The sequence below is a fragment of the Xiphias gladius genome, chromosome 7 (assembly GCF_016859285.1).
Source record: "Xiphias gladius isolate SHS-SW01 ecotype Sanya breed wild chromosome 7, ASM1685928v1, whole genome shotgun sequence".
Lineage (NCBI taxonomy): Eukaryota > Metazoa > Chordata > Actinopteri > Istiophoriformes > Xiphiidae > Xiphias > Xiphias gladius.
In genome coordinates, this window is record NC_053406.1 from 26,279,872 (window position 1) to 26,306,309 (window position 26,438).

At 42.3% G+C, this 26,438-nt stretch overlaps 2 protein-coding genes across 4 annotated transcripts; one reads left to right on the forward strand and one right to left on the reverse strand.

Annotated features, from left to right (window-relative positions):
* The first annotated feature begins 14 nt into the window (after nucleotides 1-14).
* On the forward strand, nucleotides 15-20,836 carry cep295 (centrosomal protein 295). 2 transcript variants are annotated; one of them, XM_040131048.1, is made up of 30 exons: nucleotides 15-362; nucleotides 2,093-2,293; nucleotides 2,578-2,702; nucleotides 2,800-2,893; nucleotides 4,107-4,220; nucleotides 4,310-4,450; nucleotides 4,895-5,078; nucleotides 5,346-5,525; nucleotides 5,806-6,042; nucleotides 6,460-6,557; nucleotides 7,751-7,963; nucleotides 8,263-8,339; nucleotides 8,644-9,499; nucleotides 9,653-9,836; nucleotides 10,260-10,460; nucleotides 10,578-10,814; nucleotides 10,948-11,045; nucleotides 11,798-11,894; nucleotides 12,368-12,592; nucleotides 13,684-13,832; nucleotides 14,105-14,564; nucleotides 14,818-14,997; nucleotides 15,257-15,777; nucleotides 16,042-16,212; nucleotides 16,348-16,408; nucleotides 16,707-17,039; nucleotides 17,896-17,992; nucleotides 18,276-18,375; nucleotides 18,460-18,532; nucleotides 20,070-20,836. In XM_040131048.1, the coding sequence occupies exons 1-29, from the start codon at nucleotides 264-266 to the stop codon at nucleotides 18,499-18,501; spliced, it is 5,775 nt and encodes a 1,924-aa protein (XP_039986982.1). In that variant the 5' UTR covers nucleotides 15-263; the 3' UTR covers nucleotides 18,502-18,532; nucleotides 20,070-20,836. The 2 variants fall into 2 exon arrangements, with proteins under 2 accessions (XP_039986982.1, XP_039986981.1); XM_040131047.1 differs by lacking the exon at nucleotides 20,070-20,836 and having other exon boundaries at nucleotides 18,460-18,588.
* ech1 (enoyl CoA hydratase 1, peroxisomal) lies at nucleotides 18,686-26,211 on the reverse strand. Of its 2 annotated transcripts, none has more exons than XM_040131051.1 (11): nucleotides 25,988-26,211; nucleotides 25,800-25,884; nucleotides 24,486-24,654; nucleotides 23,657-23,745; nucleotides 23,440-23,564; nucleotides 22,927-22,975; nucleotides 20,738-20,802; nucleotides 20,127-20,197; nucleotides 19,888-19,959; nucleotides 19,524-19,674; nucleotides 18,686-19,413 (listed from the first exon to the last, which is right to left on the reverse strand). In XM_040131051.1, exons 2-11 carry the CDS (start codon nucleotides 25,834-25,836, stop codon nucleotides 19,309-19,311), a joined length of 933 nt encoding a protein of 310 aa, XP_039986985.1. In that variant the 5' UTR covers nucleotides 25,837-25,884; nucleotides 25,988-26,211; the 3' UTR covers nucleotides 18,686-19,308. The 2 variants fall into 2 exon arrangements, with proteins under 2 accessions (XP_039986985.1, XP_039986984.1); XM_040131050.1 differs by having other exon boundaries at nucleotides 25,800-25,895.
* Nucleotides 26,212-26,438: the final 227 nt, after the last annotated feature.

Genomic DNA, 26,438 nt, shown 5'->3' on the forward strand with positions numbered 1-26,438 from the left:
GGCGGGCAGTTTAAACCACCGGATATGACGTTAAGGAAAAATGCGTTCAGTTGCTTTTTCGGTTGGATTTCAGGTGATAAACAAAAAGTTCTGGGGTTTATTTAGTCTCTTTCAGGCATTTTATTTGGCATTTTTATGATTAATTTGCATTTGTTTCACCGTTTTAAATGTCTCCTAAGTATGTCCGTCTAAGATGTGACGGTAGCGTTTAACGTAGCTGCTACCTGACGTTTGGGAAATGTCCGCCGTCATAATCAGAGAAAATGAAGAGAAAATTGACCAAAATAAGACCGAGCCCTAACGAAGAAGCTCGAATAATAAGAGAGGAGTATGAAAGGAGGAGAAAACTGCGCATGCAGCAGGTAACTAATGTCAACAAGTTATTCTCAGTGGTGTCTCGGTCTTCTGCTTCACTTCGTGTCCCTGATTTGTGATAAACGGACACCCTAGTTGAGGAGTAAACGGCGTTTCTTACAGAAAGATTGCCAGTTAAACCAGTTAAAGCTGCTGTGAACCTTTATATCCTTGATGAATCGCTGAATCGTTTGGCCCATACAATAATAAAAAGCAGTGAAAAACCATTCACAATCTGTCAGAGACCACTGTGTTGTCCTCAATGACCAAAACCCAAAGATATTCAATGAACTGTCAGATATGATAAAGAAAATGAGCAAATCCCATCATTTGAGAAGCTGAAACCGGAGTATGGTTGCCATTTTTGCTTGAAAAATAATGGAAATGAGTAATCGAGTATGTCAATAGTTGCCGATTAATCTTTTGTGAATCAACTATTTGATTAAGAGACTGATTGTTGCAGATCAAATGTCAGGCCTAAGGTAATAACTCAGTTACAGCTGCAACTAATGATTATTTTCATTGCTGATGAATCTGCTAATTATTTTCTCCATTAATGATAACCTCTTTATTTCTATAGAATGTCAGATAATAGAGGACAGTGCTCATTATAATTTCCCAAATTCCAAGGTGATGTCTTCAAATACCTGTTTGTTTGTTTTGATTTGTCAAACGAACAGTCCAACACCCAAGTTATTCAGTTTACTATCCTGTACCACAAAGTAAAGCTTCAAATGTTTTGATTGGAGAAGATGGGACCAGCAAATGTTTGGCCCTTTTGCACAAAACATGACTAAAATAAATGCTTGATTATCAAAATAGTTATTGTTAATTCATTTATGGTGATCAGATAATCGATTAATTGTCTAATCGTTAGTAATTCAGTTAAGGCGGCATTTTATGATTATTTAGATTTATCGATTAATCTCCCGATTATTTTCTCAATTAATCAATAAGTTGTTTTTTCTATAGAATGTCAGAAAATAGAGGAAAATGCCCAACAGAATTTCCCACCATGAAAAAAAGATTCAAATTAATATTTGATTATCAAAACAGATATTGCTGATTAATTTTCTGTTGACTAGCCACTCGATTAATCAATTAAGTGTTGTGAGACTGAACTCAGGCTTGAAATTCTGTCTGTTAAAAATACAAAAGAAGCAAACAGTCAACTTGAAGGTATCCAGACAGTTTTCTTAACTATGTGGAGGCTGTAACGTGTTTTGTATAATTCTAAGTTGCACCGTCCAACTGATAGAGAACATTAGTTCCTAGAAGATGCAAATTATCTTACTTTTTTGGTATAAAACTGATGAACTGGCGGGGGTCCTGTTTGAAATTATTCAGTGTTGTGTTGCACCTTAGTCATCTTGCACATTAATCTGCAGTTCACACTGGACTTCAGCCAACAATGACATAATTAACGCAGTGCTGCAACAAACTGAGCTGACAGGAGAGTTCATCACGGTTGACTTGATTTATGTTACTCTGAGCTCACTGATCTACAACATGATGCCAAAATTTCTCTGCCGTTGTATTTATGGCAGTAGTTTAGTTCATTTTTACTATAATATTCTATTCTCCATTTCACATGTCCAGTATGTGCTGCTCTGTGGCTGTGAGCATCACAGTTTTGTCTTCTGACATTTTCTATACTATGACCTGATGTGATCTATGCCTGATGTCTCGTGTCCCTTTTTCAAAGTCGTGACCAAACATTTTTTGAATTGACATCCAGGTGCGGGATCAGCAGCGGCACTTTGCACAGCAGATCCGCCAGGCGGTTGAGCAGAGGCGGCAGCATGAGCTGGAGCAGTTGGGGGAGCAGCTGAGGCAGGACTGGGAGCGACAGCGGAGGGAGAAACTTGACACACTGCAGAGGTTATACCAGGAGAGCCTCCATCTTCTCGGTCAGGGACACAGGGGTGCAAAAGAAAACGTAAGATAAGATCGGTTGCCGAATGAAGACAGTAAACCGTCTAATGAAGCTGTTACACCCTTTAGGGACATTTCAGTCAATGTTGAGTTAGATTCTCCGTTCAAACGAGATGTAACATGAATTTGGAGAAAATGAAACTGAGATGGTCAAAGACCAAACCAAGGAGACCTTCTGAAACCAAAATGTGTACAAAACCATGACATGAGAATAAACCCACTCGGAAGATGAATACGGTGTCCAAATCACTGAATTTGTGTGTGCCAATTTTGATTTATTCTAACAAGGAACCCGACTCGGCAGCCATAGCTCAGAGGGAGGAAGAAAATCAAGCCAAAGCAGAGGAGCGTTATCAAGAAGCCCTGAAGGAGCTGAAATCACAGAGGCTTAAAGACCATGAGAGGCAAAGCCGGTGAGCAGCATCACAAACATCTGTTTGAAAGATGTCTACATGTTGAACGTCATCAGAAAGAACTTAGCATTAAGTCTGATCCTTTGTGTTTCTGTAGATCCATCAATGCCAGGAAAAAGGCTCTACAGGCAGAAAAGGAAAGAGCGGCAAAAGTGGCCAGCCTCCCACCGCCTCCCCCTAACCCCATTCAGGTGATTCGCCGGTGATATCGGTGATATTAATGACACTGTTTTCCTGTTCTAAACTGGCCTGACAAGCCACCTGGATTTGCTAGCTCTCATTTTAGTTAATGGTACGAATAAGTCTGGCGAAGTGTTGTAAAGGTTTCGATGAATTAGGTTTGGGCTAGGTGGTTCAGCAATGCCTAATGTGCAAGATACAATGATTTGACACAAAGTATTGTAAACAGCCCATCAGTACTCACACTATGGGCACAGTTAATAGAATGAGGTGACACATGACAAGATGCAGTCTGTAGCCTGATAATCAGACTGAAATGCCATCCTCTATCTCTTTATTACTCATTATTCAGTTTGAATCACTGAACAAATTGGAAATGTGGCTGGTGACTCAAAGGTCTGGAACCAGGTTGGTTAGTTTGTGTTTGTCAAATACCTGTTCACAAATGATGTGTTTTGACTTAGGCTTGATCTCTCTCCCTATTCATTCTCCCAACACACAAAAACGCCTTGCTGCCAAGTTAGAAAAATAAATTAAAGAAAGGAAAAAAGAGAGGAAGAGGGAAAGACATGCATATAAGAAAACATAATGGAAACCAAAAGAACTTTACCTGTCTGGTCTGTATTTCGTCAGGGTTACTTAGTAAATAAAAAAAATAGATAAAACTCCCAGTCTCGCTCAGATAGCGTGCTGCAGGAATGCTGAAATGTCACTGAGCATTTACGATGTATTGCAAATATCAAGCATGTTTGAGCTCAAGGGATTCTCTCCTGGGACAGTTGTGTCACTCAGAACAGGAGGGTCTTTTACTGCAGGCCTCTGGGTGGGACTGGAATAAAATGGCTGTATTGACTAATGTGAGTCCGCTATTAGTGAAGCTTTACACTCAAAACCTTTGCTCCTGCTCTTTCAGTAAACACCGTGTGTAAATCCAACAGTACGATGTGTTATTATTTGTTGTTGTACATGCAATTATCACCCATCCATCCATGATCTTTCAGAGGTTCTATGATGGTCCTATCTATCTATTTATTTATTTATTGATTGATGATTTATTTATACATACCAGAACATAATGGAAATTTTACAACAAACAGGGCTGTACTTTAGAGCGTCAGTTGGCCACATTGGATCCTGTTTATAAAATAAACTGTAACTTTCCAAGTTGCACAGTTTAGGTTCTCGATGGAGTCGAGGTAACACTGTCTTTTCTTGTTCAAGCAGAACATCAATTTGAAGAAGCCACATGTAGTAAAGAAATCTGATGTGAGTGCCTTCGCTGACACACATTACCACATGCCTGAGAGCACAGTGGACAGAGAGGTGGACACACAGCAGGTAAGCCCTGTGATTATTACATGCACTTAGCCCCATGGTTTGTTAGTCTCCCTCGATCACAGGTGTCTAATCTGTAGATGTGTCTGCAGTTTAATGCCCACGAAGAAGCTGAGCTGGAGGTGAGGAGACTGCAGGACTTACAGAGGGAGGAAAAGAGGAAAAGAGAGGAGCAGCTTGAAAAGGCTCGTCACAGAGGGAAGCAGGCTCTGAAGAGGGACCAGCTTGTGCAGGTACAACTTACCTGGTACTGACACCAAATTGTTCCCATGTATCTGACAGATGATTTGCTCTGATGCTACTTGCCATCTCCCTAGCAAACACCGTTGACTAACAGCAGGACAACCATGTTCACAGAAGACAGAAGACTGATCTTTTATGTAATAAGGAGATTGTAGTGGTTTATATTACTGGAGGGACATTGATGCTTTGTCTTTACAACTGACACATTGGTCACATAGAAACCGAACCTCGAGTGTCCACAATCCTAGTGCAGTTCTTCATAAGAAAACAAGTCAATTGTAAGATAAAAAGATTTCCCCCAAACATGTTTAATAGTCTTGTATCAGAACGCCAAGGTGGCGTGGTACTCATAAAAAAACACAAGAAATGTTTGGGGTGAATATATTATGCGTGGCTTTTTGTGCCTGATCTGTTTTTTCGGTGGTCTCCTTTAGGATCGTGAGCGCTTACTTGTTGAACTGGAGCACATGCAGCAGACTGACCTGCTGAGGAGGCGACAGCAGGTGTCACAGATGCCTCCTCAGATCTTCCAGCCTCTCTATAAGAGGCAGGAGACGAGGGAGGACTTCCAGAGGGAGATGGAGTTTGCCTTTGAGGACGTATATACCGGAGAGAGGAGTAAGGACTGTTCAGTGATGCTGCATTTTGTTATGAATATGTTTTGATGTAGCCACAAAAACAAGTATGTTCAGCTTTATTTAAAACCACGCAGATCACCTCAAGTAGCCAGAAGTCGGCGATCTGTCAATGAAGTTTCTCATACCTTCATTGTACTGAGCTTAATTTGTATTGTTACAAAGCAAAATGACCAATATTGTGGGGGATATAGCAGACATGTATAGTTTTAATGGATCCCCTTTAAACCTCTATGTTGTCTGAACCCAGGGGTTAAAGGTGACCTGGTGGTCCAGCCGCTACCCGAACCTCTCCCAGCTCTGTCCACAGGCAGCCAAGACCAAGAGCTGGACATCACACTGGATGAAATCACCACACCGGGAACAGAAAGCACACAACATGACGCTGAGCAAGAAGCCGCAAGCACTGAGCAAGGAACATGTGCTGAAGGTGAAGAGAAGCACCAGATACACAAAAAACCTAAATTTATGAGGTTGTTACAAGAAAAGATTGCCAGGTATTGTTTAGTATTTACACAAAATCAATACACAGATCTTAGTTTATTGTAATATATAATGCAAATTATGAAAATTCTTCGGGGGAGGACAAGCATTTCACATACCAACCCTGAATTCAAGCTGACTGTCTAATGCAATAATTTTGGTCAAATTTCTTTGAAAGTCATCTCTACCAATCTAGAACTACATTCAGTGTATTTCTTTATTTACAGTGGAACGCTCCAAACCTGCTCGTAGACAGGCGTTGAAGAAACTCCTGGATCGTATCAGGAGCCAGAGGAACCAGTGGACTGACCACAACGGTCGTGTCCCTGCAGCCGATTCTCCGACGATCATCACCGATCAGATCCCAGAGCGGGACACGACCATTGAGACCGGCTCTATGACCAGCGAGGAGAAGGACAAAACGCCCTCCAGCGAGCTCTCTGAGCCAGCCATCGCACCACCAGGTAAGTCATTCCCTATCATCAGCTGCAACAAAATTAATTAGATATTAGATCATCTTGAGATTTTTTGCCCTCTGCTTTGGTTCTTACCCTGCTTTCATTGTTTTCATAATTTTTCACCTATTGACACTCATTTATCTTTGCTTTGACACATGCTATATTAATAATAATAATTGTTGCCATACAAAGATATTCTAAATATATTTTTTGAATAATTTTCATCTATTTTAAAAATGTGCAGCCATATTGCTGCTGAGTTATATCAGCTGTTTTTTTCCCACTGTGTTTAAATATTTCTTCTCAAATTTGAGATCGGTTTCTGTGCTGGTGTCCAGATTTACATCTCTGAGTAAAAAAGTTTGAATGTTTAGTTGTTGTGAGATAATAAACTTTTTTTTCCTTTATATTTAATTCGATCAGCAATGGAGACAACGGCACAGTCAACTGCAGCAGATACTCTACTTCCTGATGTAGTCGTAAACAGAATCCAGGAATTCGAAGAAGAACGAAAGAAAAGGGTACATGCTGATTCCAATTTATATGGTTCAGAGGAGGAATCATTTTTTTACACTGTAAATGTAGGCAGAAGCAGTATGAGCTGCCATTCACAGGTAATCAGACGGGTTTAAATGCTTGTACTCTACATCCAGAGATCACATTGTAAGGACATATTGTGGAGACACTGGACAATCGGTTTCTCACTGGAAACATGCAGTATGCTGTTACGCCTACTAAAACGGTTGGTGACTGCAGCTTGCCTTTTTGCATTTCATCACATTAAATGACAACAAAGGATGAAATTATAAGAAGCAGAAAGTTGAGAATAGTGTGCTGAGCTTTATGACACACCAAGATACAGAAAACTTAAACCTGTTCAATCTAATAGCTTTAAATGTTGAGTTTTTGATGACGCTTTGTCCACAAATTTCCACATTCTATATTCACCGTACAATTTATCAAAGAATCCAAAGCCCGGTTCCACTGTTATCCCAAGAGCTTTGTGTGTTTTTTTTTTTTTTTTATTCGTCAGAATTTATTGATCCAGGTGTTCCTCGTTACTTAATTAGTCCAGCCTCTATCTAAAGCAGGAGTGTGTTTGGCAGGGTGCTCATGCCTTTTCAGAGATGACTTCACATCACCTTCTGCTTACAGTATCGTCTGCTTTGAACAAGTTGTCCTTTTTTTTTTTTTTTCTTTTGGACAATAAAAAAGCAACAGACATAGGCTTCGTTCCCTGTTTTGGAGTCAACATACTGAAGATTGTTTGTATTAAAAAATAAAAAGCAAAGTGAAGTTGAGCATAATGGAGGTTGGTGGATGTTGACTGTACACCCAGCAGAAGAACACAGGAGCTTCACTGTGAGCTGGTGGGGAATTCCCGCTGAGAGGGGTGATCCTCTGATCGCTGCGCTTCACAGGAGGAAGATGTGCAGGTCCAGAATTACCGTGTTGAACTGGTCCAGGAACAAGACAGATTTTATCATATAGGCTCTCATATTTCAAACAATCCACAAAGTCTCCACTTGAATTATTTTTATGGCAACTGATGCATCCAGTTTTTCTGCTGGAAATTGGATATCCGCTCAGTATTGAAGCTTAGCTGTACACTGGGTCTATGACCTACCTTCTAGGTAATGTGTGAAGTTTGCAGCTTGGCAGCAATCACTGTTTTAAACATTTTCTTTTTTTTTTTTTTTTCCTCTTTTTTCAGGAAGAGGAGCTTGAGAGGGAGAAGCAGCAGCAGGTGGTTCTGCTGCAGGAGCTGGAAGAGGAGAAGGCCAAACTGGAGCAGATGCTGCTTGAGGCTCAGCAGGAGAAAGAACATCTGAATTCTGCCGTGACCCAGGAAGTGCCTATTAACCAACCAGACGTACCTGTCCATAATTGGGACGTCACCTCTGTCACCCCTGGTCTAGCTCCGCAGGTCAGCTAAGTGTTTTAAGCTATTCTCAGTTGTGCAACTCACAGTTGTTGAGATCCGACATTCAAGTTAATTATCTGTGCCTGCTTTAGAGATTTTTTTAAGCATGCTTGCCGAATAATGGTTTTTGATTTTGATGTCAAATCCAAATCTTGAGCAACTCAAAATTTAAATTTGACATTTAACAGAAAAAATACATACCAGTCTTAATATTCTAAAATATTCTATGCACAGTGTGTTCAGCTCAGTACAATTACTTCGGTGACAAATAATTCTTTTACCCACACCTCTGCTCGCTGCAGCTGGAGCCCCCTGCAGGTGAAGATGACCACACCAGAAGGCTTAGAGAATACCAACAACGGCTGCTGGAACAAAACAGGTGTGTTGAAGCCTGACAACAAGTTAAATTGAACAAAATTTAAGATTCTTTTTTTAAGGTTTTGTGATTTTCACTTACACCACATTTCCACGCAGTTATTCCTGAAAGTAGATCTCAAGAGGTGACAGAATACTTTTACTATATTTACCGCACAGATTCCTCAAAGAACGCAGTTTTAGGGATCTAAGGATAGAGAGACTCATGCTGTATAGATTGTAAAGACCCTCGAGGCAAATTTGTGATATTGGGCAATATAAATATAACTGACTAGACTTTTAATCCTTGGGCCACCTTTTTGTTTTAGAATTCACCAGAGTTCACTGGAAGTGGCTCACCAGCGCCTGGAGGAATACCAGCGAGCTCTACGAATTCGTTACAACATGACCTCCAAATCGTTGCTGCCCGCTGTCATGCCTCCAGGCCTCAGTCGCCCACCTCTGCACGGTAGTCGGTCTGTGCATCTTCCAATTCATCTACAACTCCCTCAAACTCCTGCAGTGCCTCCATACATCCAAAATAAGCCACAAACCTCTGTGGAAGTTCCCACAAGAGACTCTGACACGCTGGCTTCACGTCCCCAACCTCCCCATTTTCCTGGCTCCAGTTTGAGCTTTTGCTCCAAGTTGGTGCCAGATGAAGCAGAATCTAGTTCGAACGGTTCCAGGAAGCAGAGACCAGACGTGACTGCCTGGCTGACTGATAACATAATGGAGAGAGTAACAGAGCACCTTCCGGAGAGAGTGAGACCCCCCTCGCTCACCACAGAGCAACTGCCTAACAAACTGTTCACAACACATCACTCAACCACCATCCCACTCCAGCCAACCTCTGATCCCATCCAAGCCATTAGCCCGAGCATCACAGATGGTGCACCTCTGGTTCCGGGCCATGCAGCAGTTAAGCCTGGGGTCTTTCCACATGGCTCCCTGCAGATGGGGTCCCTGATCTCCAGAGGGGACGACATGGAGAGGCAGAGGCGAGAGCTGCAGGAGGTCCAGAGACGGGTGCGGAAGCAGTGGAAGGCAGTGGTGCTGCAGCAGAGGCAGCAAGAAGAGGACAGGCAGAGACAGGAAGAGCAGCGACATAGACAGGAAGTGGAGATGGAGAAGATGAGGCGGCAAAAGGAGACGCTGAGGGCTCTGATTCACACTGATGCACAAGTAAGTGAGGGAACTATTTTATTTCTTTTGTTTGTTGCAGTTCAGTAGACAATATCTAGTCTAAAACATCAACTCTGCTGAGGTGCCCTTCTTGAATGTTTCAAAAGACCTGCAGAACATCAAAAAACAACTTTCCTGTTGTATTTCCCGCAGCCATTTCCAGAAGCTGGTGGTGAAGTGTTGATATCAGAGAACATCGGTCAGGCTCGCCTCAGATTACTTGCGTCCCTACTGAGAGCTATAGAGACGGCTAATGGAGGATCTTTATCACATCTAGAAGACCCTCAGGAGAAAGATGGCTCCCCTCAACAACCGCCATCTAGCAGTGGCGAGGCTGGTAACTGACCTGTTAGATTGCAGATAGTTTTTTGGTCAACCCCCCCAACACTTTTTTGACACGGTTTCTATTAAATTTCAAAATGGAAAAAGTTTTCCACTCAATTTATTTACCTTTTTCATTTTCTACTCGTGAACCATTCGAAATGTCTCGCTGATCTCTGGGAACGGATAAGTGCCATGTTCCCTCCAGCTGTTTCGTTCAGCACCGTGTTTACAATTAATTGAATTTACACATTTAACATTAAATACCACCTCATAAAACACATTATCTGGTTTTTAAAGCCCTAGTGGCATTAAAATGCAATACTGTAGTTTTGCATCAGTAATCGTGCTGCACTTCCAAATATCATATGCTTAAATTCATTAGAAAACACTGCAGTTTCATCATAATGCTAGAGAAAATATCTAATATTCTATTAAGATCCCATCGCTCAGACCAATGTTCCTGCTGGACCTGCCTCAGCATCAGTCCTTCCCTCGGGACTTCTCCCTCCACGTCCTCGAGCAGCGAAGCCCCCGGTGACCCGCGTCAGGCTGGGAATCATGGAGATGATGACTGAACAACATGAGCTCAGTGCTATTCAAGAGGTCGAGACGCCAGTCAACACCAGCCAAGTCACAGGTCAGCTCAGCCCCAGAAACACGAGTAATGTACTGTCTTCAACAAATGTCCAAACCATGCGTCAGGCTTTGGAGGGGAGTATCAGTTGACTGGATGGTTGTTGTTTCCTATTTCCAGGCCTGGAGGATAGCGTGAAGGTGCCATCACACACTGTCGACTGGGATCCGCAGGAGGAATCAGAGTCGTCTGTGGCCTCTGACAGGACTCTGCAGACACCCTCTGTGTCCAGCAGTGGGAAGCGGACTGCTGAGAGACTAACTGGCTCTAGGACAAGCTCAAGGAGATCCAGCAGTCTCATTTGGAGAGAGAGACTGCTGATAGGGGCAGGAACATCTCCAGAATCTTCAGATTCTGGTATGTTGGGGGCAGGTGACGAGTGATGAGATAAAGAATACAGAGCGGGAGGAAAATGGTAGTGTTTTTTTTTTTTTTAAACACAAGGATGAAAATGAAGCTACTTCCGCTTGGTTGAAACTTTGTTTTCCAGATTCAGTCCTGAGAATAATCTCACCGCTTTCCTCTGACTCTGGGAGAGGAGCCGACTACTCTGGTCCTGCAATCACAAGCTACAGATCCCCCACAGAGGTAACCAGGCCAACTGAAGATGTACAACACTTAGCACTGACTTTCCTTCCATTGGGACAAGTCATGAACCTTGTGGCAAACTTTTGCAGCAAAGACTCATTAGAAAAGGAAGAACACTTTGGTCAATATGCAGTGAAGGAGCCTTTGCCTTCTCTCCAATAGAAACAACCTTTCTCTTTTTGATGTTTACTCCTGTGCAGTTGCAATTGGATCGATGCTTTTGCTTTGATTATGCCTACATTTTAACAGTATTCTGTACAGACACCGGTGATAATGTAAACATATTTACATGAATCTCATTGCATATTGGCTGTTGGTGTTTTTTCAGTACTTTTAATACCCTCTGAGGTCCACATTTTGTGGATCAATGATGAAAACTAGCCAAATCTGAGTGCTTGGGCTGTATCAGCGTATGATTATGCTCGAGAAGCTTTTTCTGTCTATTTTTTTTTTTTTTTGTGTGTGTGTGTGTGTGTGTGTGTGTGTGTGGGGGGGGGTTCTTTTTTTTTTTCTTCCCTGTTTACTGAGCGATGATGTGAAATTACTCAACCTGAAGTGTATTTAATCAAAATACATTTCATGATGGTTTCTACACTTGAACTGAGCTCAGTGAACCTGTGCATGTACATAAACCTTACCTTATACATAGAGATCTGAAAATAAAAATGGCAAAACCCCAAAATAATTAATTTTAAGCCTGTGTGTGTGTGTGTGTGTGTGTGTGTGTGTGTGTGTGTGTGTGTGTGTGTCAGTCTACCCATAGGCCTCCTGACTCTGACTGCCTCTCGTCCACCACCATCTCCACCGGCAGCTACATCACCACTGACCCTGAGCAAAACGTAGACACTGGTGAGGGACAACAGGAGTGTGTCTTGTGGCACACGGTGCTTTTGTTGAACTTTGTGAATGATTTTGACCATGTGATTGATTTTTACTGTGAATCTAGAGAATAATGGAATGGAAAAAGTTCAGAAAATCTCTCTTTTTTTTTTTTAATTTTTTTTATTTTTATTCACCCTACCAACATGGGCTTGCTCTTCATTATTAAGTAGAATATCTGATTATGTGCTTTAAGCATTATCGTGGGACCTGGTGGAATATGCCTCAGGTCTTCAGGCAGCTGGACCTGGGTGCTGCCATAGGTGAATGGTTTGTCTATCCATCTTTAAGGTGACAATGAGCTTCTGTACACATTGTGTGTGTGTGTGTGTGCGTGTGCATGTGCATATACACCAGAAAACATGCTATTTGTGTTTCTAACTTTGTTACAGCCTAAATCTGCTCTCCCGTCTTTTTTTTTTTTTTTCCTCCCACTTCTTTAGATAAATTCCCGCCTGTCAGACATAGTTTGGAACGACGACGAGGAGCAGCTTTACTCAGTGTCTCCTCTCCATCCGGTCAAAGCTCCTGTATTAAGGACAGCTCGGCTGCAGGCCGGCCTGGTGTGGCTGTAGACTCTCTGTTTAATGATAGCAGCATCCAGCGAATTATAGACAGATACACAAGGGAACTTAACATCTCCCTCAGCACTGCTGGGAGAACCACAGGTATACTACACACAATGCACACAAAAGTTTCTCACAAGAATTCCCTCTTTCCTCAACATGATAGATTAATAGTTGTCAGAACTCTGGCCTGTTGTTAGTTGGCTGCCATACTTTCAAACACCCTAGTAAGTGAGATGGTTCATGTTGCTCCACTTTTAGAAGCCGGGGCACGCTTGAATCAAACTGGTTTGTACAACATGTCCTCTGACCGCATCTGAAAAAATGTTTCTAGCTGTTCATACCAGCACACTCAAAGGCCAGATGTGATAGTCATACAAAATGACACACCTCCATACACCCGGTGAAATGGGTGTGCTCGTTCATTTTTCTGCTTTGGAAAGTTTTAAAAAAGTGTTTGAGGAACCTCGTTTTTGGCCACGGGGCAGCGCAAACAAGTTGTGAGCACAACAGTGGGATATCACATTTTAAGTTGACAAGGTAAACTTGTTAGCTTGTTTTATTTGCTTATTTACAATTCCAGCAGTTACAGAGCAACATTATCTTTTTATTTGGAGTTGTTTCTGGCCATCTGATGATGATGATGATGATGATGATGATGATGATGAATGTAAGCCCTACAATCACACTCTTAGTTCTGGTATTGGTCCCTTCCAATTCCTGAGAGAAATATCTGGCTCTTTACCTGCTAAATGCTCCACGATGTTGACCAGCTGACTCTGTCTCTCTGCTGTTTGGTGCAGAGTAATGAGTAATGTACACTGGGTTTTTAGTGCTTTTTCTCTGAAAACCTCTGCCTGCTGTGGCCAGCAACGATGTTACAAGAGCGGTGAGAGTGAACCAAAAGAGTAAAGTCGCAGCCGGACAGCTAAACAATGTGCTGAAACTTGTTCTGAAAAGCTGAGAGGAGCTGCAGCTTCGTCACTATGAACGGCACCGTAAACAGTGTCACATTTTTCATTTGATTTTATTACCAAAATTTTGATTATAGCCTTTTTAAGGCATGGCGAACGTCCAAAGATGAAACTCATAATTTCTTAAGGCCAAACTCAATCATTGCACATACAGTAAATCAGTATTTTCTACCAGAAGACTGTACCATGTTAGTACCGTGTATTTTTTATCCTCTTCAGACAGTGAAGGCTCATATGTGGAGGAACCTGGATCTTCACTTTCACAGCAGTCTTTGGCTCAAGCCTCAGAGAGGAGAGTGGAGGATGAAGGTTCTACAGGTCGTCGGTCTCTTCCCTCAGACACAGCAGGGACACAGACAAGTGGCATGGTCAGTGACTCACAGACCACTTTAACTTGTTAACAACAACAACAACAGACTTGTACTTAAAGGAGCAGTCAGCTTTATTGTAGGATTTGGTGTGCTGGTTGAGTGCACACTGTTACTGCAGTTGGTAGCTCTAAAAAGTCTGACGCCGCGTCTCTGGGCACATTTTCCATTTTATTTGAGACTTGAAATGTATTTTTATAAATAGAAGTCAGCTATCAGTGTTTTTGCTTTAAAATACCCAGAACTCGGTTGATGTGTTGTTTCCTCCACAGGTATGGGACAACACAGTCAAGCCAATCTTGGAGCACTTCCCAGCTGAGGACCCGGAGCAGGACTCTTTCAGGCCTCTGATTGGCCAGCTCACAGACCAGTCATCCTGTCTTGCCACTGACCAGAGGGACTTAGCCATGGAGCAGCTGGTCGGTCAACCATCGGCTCACTCTTCCATGATTGGTCAGCTTCCAGGTCTGGCGGCTTCGGTTAGCTCGGATCAAGGTGGATGGAATTCCACTCTGAGTCGGATGATTGGTCGACTCTCCCATCAGTCCAGCTCTTGTTGGCTGAGTGGTGGGCAGGACTTTTATGCAGGTCAGCTGATGGGTCAGATGGCGCCGGAGCAGTCCACCACATGGTTGGATGAATGTCAGGAGGAGAGCCGGATGAGACCGCTGGTTGGGGAGCTGGATAATGATCAGGACAGTGGAGACTCAAGTAGAAGAAGGGTCTCATGGGGTAACTGACACATGCAGTAGGGCTTTTAAATTACTGGTGGACAAAAGAGAGAGCCCAACATTCCACTGATTAACTTGAATAATCTGATGGCCATTTTCCAATTTTGCAATATTTTATTGTAAAATGTTTTATGGCTAAATAGAAAAGTAATCAAATGGACAGTAGGTCGCAGTCTGTCTTGAAACATTGTCCCATCCACTTTCTCAAAGTGGGGAAAAGGTTTTGAGTTTGTCAACTCATCTGCTGTTTGTAGGTGAAAGTACCAACGTGGATCCTGGTCTCTCCAGAGAAGCCAGTTTGCCGTCGTACCCAGAGCTGCCTCCTGAAGTTTCGTCACACAGTGCTGCCGTCCCAGGTCTACGTCCCCATCCAGAAGACCAGATACTGCAGAAGCAAACCAGTCCAATGGACCTGGGCCCAGAGAGGAATGAAGGTGAATTCCAAAATGACCCAAGACCTTATGGTGGTTGTATCAGAGGGAGAATATGAACACCATGTACATCTGTAGTCTCAGTCTGTAGCACAAACCAAGTAGAAGTTTGACTTAAGGACCGTGAAGCAGAGAATAGTCAGACATGCTCATGCAGTTTTTTTCTGCTGCTTATTTTTAAGCGAGTCAGATCTCTTGTATTTTGCTTACCTACTTAGAAACTTAACTGTGCATTATTTTCATGTTCATCACCCTTTTTTAGTTTTTCCAGGCTCAGACTCATTCCACCCGCTACTGGCTGAAGTCACCCACAACGAAACAGCCGACGCCTCCACGACCTTTCACCTGCTCGAACACAAAGTGCCGAACTCCCCTGAGGGACAGCCAGCCAGTGGGGAACGCAACGTTTCCGCACCTTCGGAAGAATCTGAAACCCAAACTGATCCTTCTGTTGAGTTTGAACAGTCACCAGAGCGCTTTCGAACAGAGAAGCCTGCCTTACATGAATCCTACCAGCGCCAGCCCCATGAATCTGTCCTCATGTTGGAAGACACCATGAGGACAGATGTGGAGCTAACAGCTCTTAGTCTGTCAAATTTAACCATGCGTGATGATGCACCTGCTCCGGGCATGCCGCAGCTGGTGGAAGGGGCTTTAGAAAGGAACCGTGTTTCTGAAAGACCTCGAGATTCAGTCGCATCCAGTGACCTCTGGGCCCAAGAACTGAAGTCTGAGCATGTCTCAAACCTGAGGAATGATGTTCCTGTCTCAGATAAGATATTGGTACGATTAAATTTTCTTGTTCAGCTCATCTTTCAGTGTTAACTGACTTGCAGAGCCAAAAGAGGCCACACTCACCCACTAAAAGCTCTACTGGGCTCTGTCATGCTGCAACTGCAGGTTGTTACTTGTAGAGTAGAAGGTCACAGATTATTTTGGCAAATGACAGATATGTTTTTGAACATTGTCTTCTTTTACTTATTATTTTAACACTTGTACTATGTCATTGGCTGAGCTGTGTACTTTTCATCCTTCCCTGGATATCAGGAAGCGGCCAGTGAGAAGGGGATCCTGGAGCAGTCGGACATAACACTAGTGAGCCTGACAGACACCACACTGCAGGACCAAGAGACAACCATTGCTGATGAAGAGGGAATTTGGGAAGACAAACATTCAAATGGGGTGAGGGAGGAAGGACAGAGAGGCCAAGAGACAGAGGTAACTATACACAAATATCAGTCATTCAAAATCTGTGTTTGTAAAGTTCCGACACGGAGAGTCTGTACATTTCGACTTCAGCTGCAGGTGATTTTTTTTTTTCTGATCTGTGAACACAAACCTTGTCTCCTATAGGGGTCAGAGTCCACGTTGTTACCGGAGGAGATGCTAAAGGACAAGCACCAAACGCATCCAGGTAGAATCACAGCAGCTAGACTGAATCTATCTAACGGAAAATAAGACGCTGTCCGGAGTGAAGCATGGCTGACATCACTGGCCAAACTGTGGGGAAGCCTGCTTTTGATTTAAATATGAATGTGATCAGGAAGAAAAAGGAGCAATAGTCAACATACTCAACCAAATTAAATGCATCTCACCAATCTGATGTATTAATTTTTTTTTCTTATTGCATTTTTTTTTTTTTTTTTTTTCCTGCCTGAAATTTGTAAACTTGTGAAAAGTGAGCCCCCCATTCTTTCCCTCTCTACATGTAGTGAAGTTATTGGAGTTTCATTGGGGTCCTAGCGAAGGCCTGCAGGGGGTCAACCAACAGAGGCGCAGAGCTCTGCTCCAGAGATCCTCCCACAGGGTGGATGACATCAAGGCCAAATGGGCTGCCGCCAAGATTCAACCTGAGATCCAAGCTCCCTCTGAAGCCAGAGAGCAGTCGAAAGCTGAGGAATCTCATCCAGTCTCCTCTAAGGCAAAGTCTCAATCAGAACCTCAACATAAGACTAACAAGTCAAAGGCTGGACAGGCGGAGCAGAAGCAAACTGCTGAGAAATCTGGCTTCGTCAAGCAGAAGAAGCCTCAGCTTCCCCCTCCAGGTATCTTAACTTTTCTACCATCTTACACAATGATTCAAATTAAGGCTGAACAATTAATACAAAATATTATCGAAATCACAATACGGCCAAGTGCAATATCCAAACTGCAGGAGCTGCCTTTTTTGATAAAGGTAAAATGTGTCACAACATACCATTATAAACAAAGCACTGTGGTGCTACAGAGATGCACTGGGCTACAATTCATATTCTTCAGACTCATGGGAAAAAATGGTTGTTTGGTACGGACCCCAGCAAAAAAATCACAAATTGGGACTCGTATCACAATATCTGTCAAAAATAATCACTTTTTTTTTCTTTTTTTTTCTAATATTTGCATATTGTTCAGCCCTGATTCAAATCATTGAGTACCACAAGCCCACATCATAGAGCCTTTTTGTTAGGTGTTAGAACAAAAGTGTTTTTTCAAAATTTGTATCTTCTTCTTTTGGACATTTGTACCTAAAGCACCGTTGTCAAAATTGCCCTTTTTTGATTCGACAATACGAGAAGTATTGAAAGTAGAAGTACCAGAGTCACAATTATTCCAGCCGTTCATCTCCCTGAAATGCCTTCAATCTGATGAGTTGCACTGTGCTTGCCCATCCACAGAACACCAGTGGTTTCGGTACAAGCGATGGGCTTAGTGAGCCCAATATGATTTCTGTAGACGGTACTACAGAGCCACCCAGTGGTCATACAGTAGAAAAAACTGAGAGAAATCTCTGCGAGCTGATTAAACTGTTGGGAAACGCTGTTTTGTTGTGCGCCTTAAATCAGTGCCTTGTAAAATGTTTGGCAGCTGCAGTTATTAACCCAGTAAACTCAACCAACTTCCATTTTCCTGTGTTTCTGTCAGTGAGCGATTCCAGGCTGAAAAAGGTGGACGAGGTGAAGATCTACACACCAGAGCAAAGGAAATCGGAGGTTTCCGAGATGCACCGAAGAACTCAGAGGTACTGCAGGAGGAGTATTATTATTATTATTATTATTATTATTATTATCAGCTTTTAAACTTCTGCACTGTGAGTAAATATCTTAACTCAACAAATACTACACAAGATTTGGCTCTGAATGTTTCATTTCCACAGAAAATCCAAAACTCTTTCAGCCGAGGATTTTTTTTTTTCTTCTTACTATTAATCATTTTTGAGAAGTTAAACCTAAAATGTGATTACATGCATTAAATATAAATGTGGTTTGAACAAACCAAATGATGCACTGTGTCTGTCTGTGCAGACTGTATGAGCAGCTGGAGGAGGTAACTCATCAGAAAACCATCAGAAGCAGACAAGAAGCTTACGCTAAAAACAGACTGAGGGCCAAGGAGTTCCACAAGGTTTAAAAAACAAAAACTGTTGTAATAGTTGCTTGAATTGAGTTTGAGGTGATACTAGAATATTTTTCTACCATCTCTTCACAGAAAACCTTACAGAAGCTTCATGCCAAGCAGAATTTGCAGTGACTGACTCTGAATGCGTTCCAGTTCTACTTTGGTAAATTTAGGTCAATTTGTAAACTTTTGTCAATAAAGCATTTTAAGTTATTTGAATCTAGTTTTGCACTCAATTTTTGAAGACTGAATTTTGGCACTTAACAAGTCTGTGGTTGTAGCAAGTAACAGGTTACAATGGACATTTCAAACGTTATCTTTCAGATGAGTTTTTAATAAGAGAACATTCATGAAGTCATTTACAGACATACAAAAACTGGCCGTTACTATTTATTTTATCCCTTTAAATATATACAGCAGCGGACTGAAACAAATCCACAGCTGCAGACAAATTTTTCTACACTGGAAAAAATAAGCAAGGTCACTTTAGATTTAGCTCAGTCTTCCGTTCCAAGTGCATGTTCCCGCCGCCCAAACAGATCACCCGCAGACAGACATTCAGGTGAGTATGCAACATTCTCAAATTGGGTTAGACTGATGTCTGTTACAGACTGTGTAATCTCAGAAATGGTTGACAGTAAGTCTGTCCTTAGTTTAGATGGAAATTTAACATCCTGAAAATGCTGTTTCTGAGGCTTTTCCACAGCTGCTCGGGAACAAATCCCATCTGCTCTCATTATATTTCCAACAGTGGTTCAAGCCTCCGTCTCATTAAATCATCCCCAAATGGCCGCAGGCTGCTAGACCAGTATTTTGTTTTTGGTGTTAAAGGCTGAGTGTAGAACAGACATCAAATAGCGCGTAGTTCCAGAAAGGCCCCGATGGAGGAATCAAAACGGCAGCTTTAGTGTTTATTTCCGAGCTTTGTCTCAGTCGGGTTTAGAGTTTGGAGAATGCCACAGTCTTGGGACTCTTCTTCTCCATGGCGGCCTGAGCTGATTTCATCACATCCTGAGTCTGGAGCATGCTCATGTTCCACGTGGCCTGGAAAAGGATTTGAACAAATTAGTGACAAAATTCAGTGAAGCTCAGCGGTGTGACGGAGGCAGGGTGACACTGACGAGACGTACGGGTATAATAGGTGACGCTCTTACCATGTAGTCCAGTCCCTCTGCCACACTGTGGTCTCTGGCATAGATGAGGTTGATTTTGGTTCCCTGCACAGCTACGGGGCTGCGACCAGCGATCTCCCCGGCCAGCTCCAGAGCTCCAGTCATCATGGTCTCCTTATCTGCAAACACTCGGCTGGAAAGACAATGTGTGGAGGATTTCAAAATGTCAGAGTTATACTTACGCATTTCAGTTGGTAAAAATTTTGCTGCTGATCACTTCTCGAGTGAGCCGGTGGCACAATATGTCTGTTTTTAGCCAAAGTTAAAGTAATAAAATCAATGCTGTTCAATGACGGATACGGGAGAATCATTCTGCCGCCGACGACTGAGGGCGCGATGCGTTTACCTGACCAGCCCGCTGCTCTTGGCTTCATCTGCATACATCTTCCTGGCGGTCAGAGCCAAGTCGTTCACTAGGCTGGAGAAAATTAATCCGTTAACCACACGATGACAAGGACTTGTTACATGCATGAAGGGTTTTCTACATATATCCAAATTGTGATTTTTCTTTTTTTTTCCTCTCAATAGGTTTTAAAGATGTCTGTTGTTTGCAGACTCTTTGGTTTAGTAAAATGGTCGGTTTACCTGCGGCTGCCGATGACTTTAGGAAGCCTCTGGAGCGTCCCGACGTCTGCTGCAAGGCCAATATCCACTTCCTGTGAAGCCAGACAGAAGGACGGACACTGAGACTGTGGTAACGTCATCACCAAGTGTCACAACAGACAGCACCAGACATCACCTACCTGAAGGAGCCTGCTATTGGTTTAGAAATTAAAATGTTGCATCCTTGTTTTTATTTTTACATTCTTAAAAGCATTATTTTCTGATTGTTGTTTATTTTCCTATTATTAAACACAGATGTGAATGATGATGACGATGGCTGATAGTTTTCATTCCAGTATTTGTTTTGTATGGAGCAACGAAACTTAACAAACCTCATCAGTCAAGTCACAAATACAACTGAATACGTCAACAGAAGATAAATATATAACAGATACTGTTTGTTAAATAATTAGAATGGAGTTAAAAATGAATATGAATCTGTTGATAAAGTTAGTTCAAACTTGTTTTACTCTTTATCTTTCACCAACTCATTTTTATTTTTCAGCGCCCTAGTTTTTTCTTTATTTAGGTCTTGACCATTTTCCCCGAGTAACATTTCCAAAGCCATGAGAACTGGACGGACGTGGTCTTACCTTGACCTGGAACCAGGCGTCCTGGGTACACAGGCGGATGTCGCAGGCTGTGATCAGGTCGACACCTGCCACAGTGAACACAACAGCGTGTAAACTCTGCCAGTTGAAACCACACAACCTCCTGACGCCATCGGTTCTTTGCAGAGGCAGGTAACCGGAACATTTTCTGGAGAGTTTACAATCTGATTCTAAACTGTAGCGATACAGTGAGAGGCAAGACCTAAGAAGGTGCCGCGATCTTTTTAAGAAACAAACAATGTGGCGGCGGCGGCTGTGACCGGTATCGCGGGGCGGGTTCAGCCGTGCCTGGTTCTCTCTGGGTTCTCTGGCTTCAGTGAGCCTAACACTGACTGACTGTCCAGGGCCTTGTTATCCAGTTTAGATTGCAGATGAGTTTGACTCGAGTCTGGATTTTTCGGTTCTGCGACGCTGTTCTCTGACTTCTCAACTGCCGCTTATTGACGATTGACTGGATCGTGACAAGAGTTTTAGGGTGAACCTCACTCATGAAGTGAGTTTCAGATACAACGGACCCACTTTCTTTGATTCCTAACAAAAGAATATTCACATAATCTATGATTTTAGCTGAGAACATGCAGGTTATTGAGACATGACTGTGATCAGTAGTGACCTATAATTAAACGTGACAAAATGTACAACACAGTTAAAGTTTGTTGACTTAAAAAAAAATGTAGTCTGAGATACTGCGAGAAGAAACTCCACTAAGGGATTCCGACTGTTAAAAAGACCAACGGATCCAGAACATCACGGCTTTAATTTGACATTTGGGCAGTAAAGGTGATTAAATAATGAACCGCAGAAATCGCTTTGCACAAAATCGTTTATGCCTTTAAAGCGATTTTAGAAAGGTTTCATTTCATCGCTCGTCCATTGGAGAGAACCTCACCAGTCATGCACCATCGTGACTCGTAGCGTCTACTTCAACAGCGATGAATGAACGGAGGCCGCGGAAACATCGTGTAGCTAAAGGCACAACGAAATAACACAAGACCGACGTCCATGAATCTATTGCCCGAGTGCATGCTGGGAGGGCTCCAAACACACCTATCTCGCGTACCTGTAAACCACGTGATCAGCACTCAGCCAATCGTCTGAATGATCATGGTTTCAACTCTTGGAGCAGTTTGCATTTATTTCAGTGGCCGGAAAAAGTCTGGGCACCCCTGGTCAAACTTTCTGTTACTGTGAGTAGTTGGGCGAGTAAAAGACGAACTGATCTCCCGAAGGCACAAAGTTAAAGGTGAAACATTCCTTTCAAATTTTTAAGAAGGATAAGTGTATTATTGTTGTTTTGTACAATTTAAGAGTGGCCAGACAAAGGTTCGGGCAGCCCAAGAGATTTGAGCTCTGAGAACTTTTAATTAGCTTGTCCGGGTTATGGCTCGTTCCCAGTCATCGTTAGGAAAGGCCGTTTGAACGTAAATTAACGGCAGAGGTCAAGTTGAGGTCTGGGAGACCAACAACACTTTTTTTCTTTTTTTTTTTTTTTGATCTGCTAGAATGGCAAATCAAATGTGGTTAGACCTCAAAAGAGCAGCACCTGAAAGACGAAAGCAAGCATCTCACAGAACTAGAAGCAATTTGCAGGAAGAACGTGCGAAAATCCCCCAAACAAGAATTAAAAGACTCTGAGCTGCTACAAAGAGCTTTTTACAAGCTGTGACACTTGCCAAAGGGAACTAAGCCTGATAAATTTAGTACACTTACTAAGTACTGACCCGGCTTCAGGCCCTTTTCCTCTTGTTATTTTGATACTGTAAAAGACAGAAATAAAAAAGTAATCTGTCTTAAAATACTGAAGAAATGTTCAATCTTTAACTGTGTGCCTTTTGGAGATCATTTCATCTTGTACTCGCTTAACTTTTCACAGTAACAGAAAGTTTGAACACGGGTGCCCGAACTTTTTCATGCCGCCGTTAGAGTGCACTCTTATTCAAGATAACTTCGTCCCGAATTAAGAGACCAATCCTCAAAATGCTTTCAAAGACATTTGAAGAACAGGACCCAGGTCTGGATCAGGTTAGCTGATCACTCGGGTTAAGACTGAGTCAGCTTTGTGAAACAAGAAAACCAGTACACTAATCGTACTTTGTGATACAGGCCCCTGGTCTTTAAAATTGAGCCCTATTTCAAAATGTACGTGTGGTTGCACTATAATCATGTCCCACCTCCTCCGACACAGGCTCCATGGACGGCCACCACCACAGGCTTCGGACACTAAAGGAGGAAATCAATAATCAATAACTTCACAGGAAAATATACCGACAACCCCATCATTTTCAATGCTGTTCAAATACATGGTCGGGTCTGTGAATGGTCCGATCTGATTATTAGAGCCGCAACGATTGGTCAATGAATTGATGAGTCCATCAAAAAATCTTTAAACCGCAACTATTTTGATTATCGATTATTAGTTTCAGTCATTGCTGCTTCAATCATTTGCTGATTTTCTTTCTCTCGTGATGGTAAACTGAGTCTTTTGGGTTTTGGACTGCTGTCTGGTCAAAACAAGCATTTAGAGCTCATAACTTTGGGATCTAAGAAACAGCTTTTTTTTCACTTTTTTTTGACATTTTAGAGAATAATCAATTAATCAAAAAAAAACTGCTGGATTAGTGGTTAGTTGCAGTCCTACTTATGACTCCTTAGTCTGATAGACAGAACCACTCTCCGGGTCAGACCTTCTCTATGACGGAGAACGTCTCTTGATACTTGGTGATCTTTTGTCTGAGGTTCCAGGAAACTCTGGCCGTGTCGTCGCCCTGTGGCTGGAGTACGTCGCCGGCCATGTCCATCAGGTCAATGCCTGGACAGGATCACAGCACAGACAATAAACACAACTCCACCACAAAAACAGTGCCATTTAAAAAAAAAAAAAAGAAACTGCCTGGTACCCACCAGCTGTGAAGATCTTCCCCGCCCCAGAAACCACCACCACTCTGCAGTCTGGGTCTCCAGCAATCTCATTAAAGCAATCCACCATCTCACTGGCAGGGAAAAAAATAAAAAGCCCCGTAAACATTCCTCAGTCAGCATCGGCAAAACTGAGTGCTGCAGCTGTCACGTTAAAAAGTAAACCACTGGAACTGAGTTTTATCACATGTCCTTTAATTTCAGGACAAAATATTAAGAAGAGCCTGTAGCTTTTTAAAATATGCAAATAAATTAAATTGTCCAATTTGAAAATAACTTTGGTAAAACTCAACTTTTGTGACATTATTGTCACATCTCAAGCATTTAAATAAATATAAAATGTGTTTTAATAATCGCATTTTTTTTAAAAGTTCAATGATCCAATATTGATTCTTATGTATCAATGGGACAGTTGTTTTTAATTTAGAGGTTAGCTGATAACTTGCACTTGAAGCATTTCTGTATACAAGATAAAACCACAAAAAAAACAGTGTTGCTCACTTGTGGAAGAAAAATACATTAACAGCGATAGGATCAATTTTTACTCATATTTATTGAATATGGGCTTTTATCTGATGTAACGGAGTCGTCTTAAACCAAAACCTTCTAAATCTAAATGGAATTGAACTGGGAGATCAGCGCCATACATCCAGTCCTAACATACAGCAGTTATTTAGAGCAATTTAGCGGAGTAACATGACGGGACAAAGTAACACATTAAACATGTCAACACTATAAGTAAAGAATAACGGCCATGTTAATTTGTTTGTTTTGTATGTTTCCGTTGGCTACGACAAATGAAACCGATTCCTGCCTCCAGAAGGCCATGTTCATGGCGTTGCGCTTCTCCGGGCGGTGAAGCTCCACGTGTGTGACGGACTCTGCCGGCTGACTGATGGCCAGGGTAGTGTAAGGAGAGGTGGGACCACCTGAAGACGACATGGCCCTGGACGCGCACTGGCTGGGCAGCCACAACCCCCTGTCTGAGAGGAAAGGATGACAAAATAAACGACAGAGCGAGTTCATCCTTACCAAAACTGCAACGACAGCATGAGAAACTAAACTTTGAAAAACAACTAAATGGCTTGAGCTGGACTACCACGGTAAAAATCATCAGAAAACTAATCCCCTACTCTTCTGATAAATGATCAGTTCAACAAAAATGCCAAATATTCTGATTCTAGTTTTTCAGATTATGAGGACTTGATGATTAACTGTGACTGACTGACTCTGGGTTTTTGAACTGAAGGTGAATATTTGTTAGGTAACGATCATGCAGAAGGTGCGTCAAACTACTTCCCCTGGTTTCCCAAATTATTTTTAATCATCAATTAATCTGACGATTAATTATTTTGTCTACAAAATGCCAGAAAATCGTGAAAAAACGGCTGTTTTAATGTCGCCCAGACCAAGGTGACAACTTCAAATGTCTAGTTTTGTCTGACCAACAAAAATCCCCAGATATTCACTTTACTATCATGAGTTACAAAGAAAAGCATCACATCCTCACATTTGAGAAGCTGGAAACAAACATTTGACAAAAACCAAAAGACTAAAACGATCATTTGAACATAAGTATAGTCGCTGATTCTTTTTCTGTTGATCAACTAATTGATTTATTCAGTAATCGGTGCAGCTCCAAACAATTTTGATAATTGATTCATTGTTTCAATTTCCAAATTGACTGATTAATCGTTTGAATCAAAATGCCAAATATTTTCTAATTCAAGCTTCTTGATAAACATATTTGGCCGTTGAAAAACAACTTATTTAATTACATCACCTTGGGCTTTTGGAAACTGCACTGACTTAGCTATTAATAAATTATCGAGAAGATAATCAGCACGTTAATTGTTGATGAAAACATAATTGGGTCTATAAGCTGCAACCCTGGTGTAAAGTATAATAAAACACAGAGACGAGCTCTTTGCATGGTGACCTTTCACCTACTTAGCCCTTCACATCTTCTGTTGACCCCAGTGAAGGAAATCTTCGTTTACAAACTAGTGCGAGCTGCCAGACGTGACAAACACCTTTAAAGTTAACATCTGGAGCACGGGGTGATGTTTCATGCCTTTTCCTCAATAACACAACCAGTCAACGAACACACAAAACCGCTGACACTTACATTTCGTGAGAGCTGACCTGATGGCGACTGACAACATCGCAGGGTTGCTGGTCCCAGAGTCCGGAGTCTTTAGAGATCGATGAAACTGCAGCGAAACTGAGGGAAGTGACTGAATTCTCCTGCTGCTCGGGTAACTGACGTTAGCCTGGAGCTAAGTGACGCTAACTGGTTATAAACAAGTGTCTTACCTAAAGTCTTTGGTGGTAAAGTTCACCGGTTGCACGCCCCCAAACGTACAGAGCACAACTACAGTACTGCTGCATAAAACAAACGTCAAGTTGCGGGTTGCAGTCCAATAATAATCAAAGTGTCATTAACCCTTTGTGAACTAGTTTAGCTTAATTTAGATTAGCCTCCTCCTTCCTCCCTTCTTTCTTCTTCGGCTTCTTCTTCTTCTGTTGATATTTACGGCAGACTAGACGCAGCAGAGGCGGATTGCTGCCCCCGGCAGGTCACTCGTACAGTTTCTGCCTCTGCACAGCTTCATCTGCCACACGGGGGCTCACCAGCCACTGCCGGCCCGTGATTCGGGGCGCAGTGGCCCGGTCTCAGCCGAGTCATTACATCGTTGTCCCTCCCGTCCACTCTTGTATTTGACGTGTGTTTCAGCGTCGGCCGAATTGAAAAATAACAAACCTG

Excerpts from the sequence above, each read along its gene's own strand:
- cep295 (XM_040131048.1), top strand. The coding sequence starts at position 264 with ATGAAGAGAAAATTGACCAAAATAAGACCGAGCCCTAACGAAGAAGCT. Across the intron at positions 11,895-12,367 it reads TGAGCAAAACGTAGACACTG|ATAAATTCCCGCCTGTCAGA; the intron begins GTGAGGGACAAC and ends CCACTTCTTTAG. Across the intron at positions 12,593-13,683 it reads CACTGCTGGGAGAACCACAG|ACAGTGAAGGCTCATATGTG; the intron begins GTATACTACACA and ends TATCCTCTTCAG.
- ech1 (XM_040131051.1), bottom strand. The coding sequence starts at position 25,836 with ATGTTGTCAGTCGCCATCAGGTCAGCTCTCACGAAAT. Across the intron at positions 24,655-25,799 it reads CAGGTCAGCTCTCACGAAAT|ACAGGGGGTTGTGGCTGCCC; the intron begins GTAAGTGTCAGC and ends CTTTCCTCTCAG. Across the intron at positions 23,746-24,485 it reads ATGAACATGGCCTTCTGGAG|TGAGATGGTGGATTGCTTTA; the intron begins GCAGGAATCGGT and ends TTTCCCTGCCAG.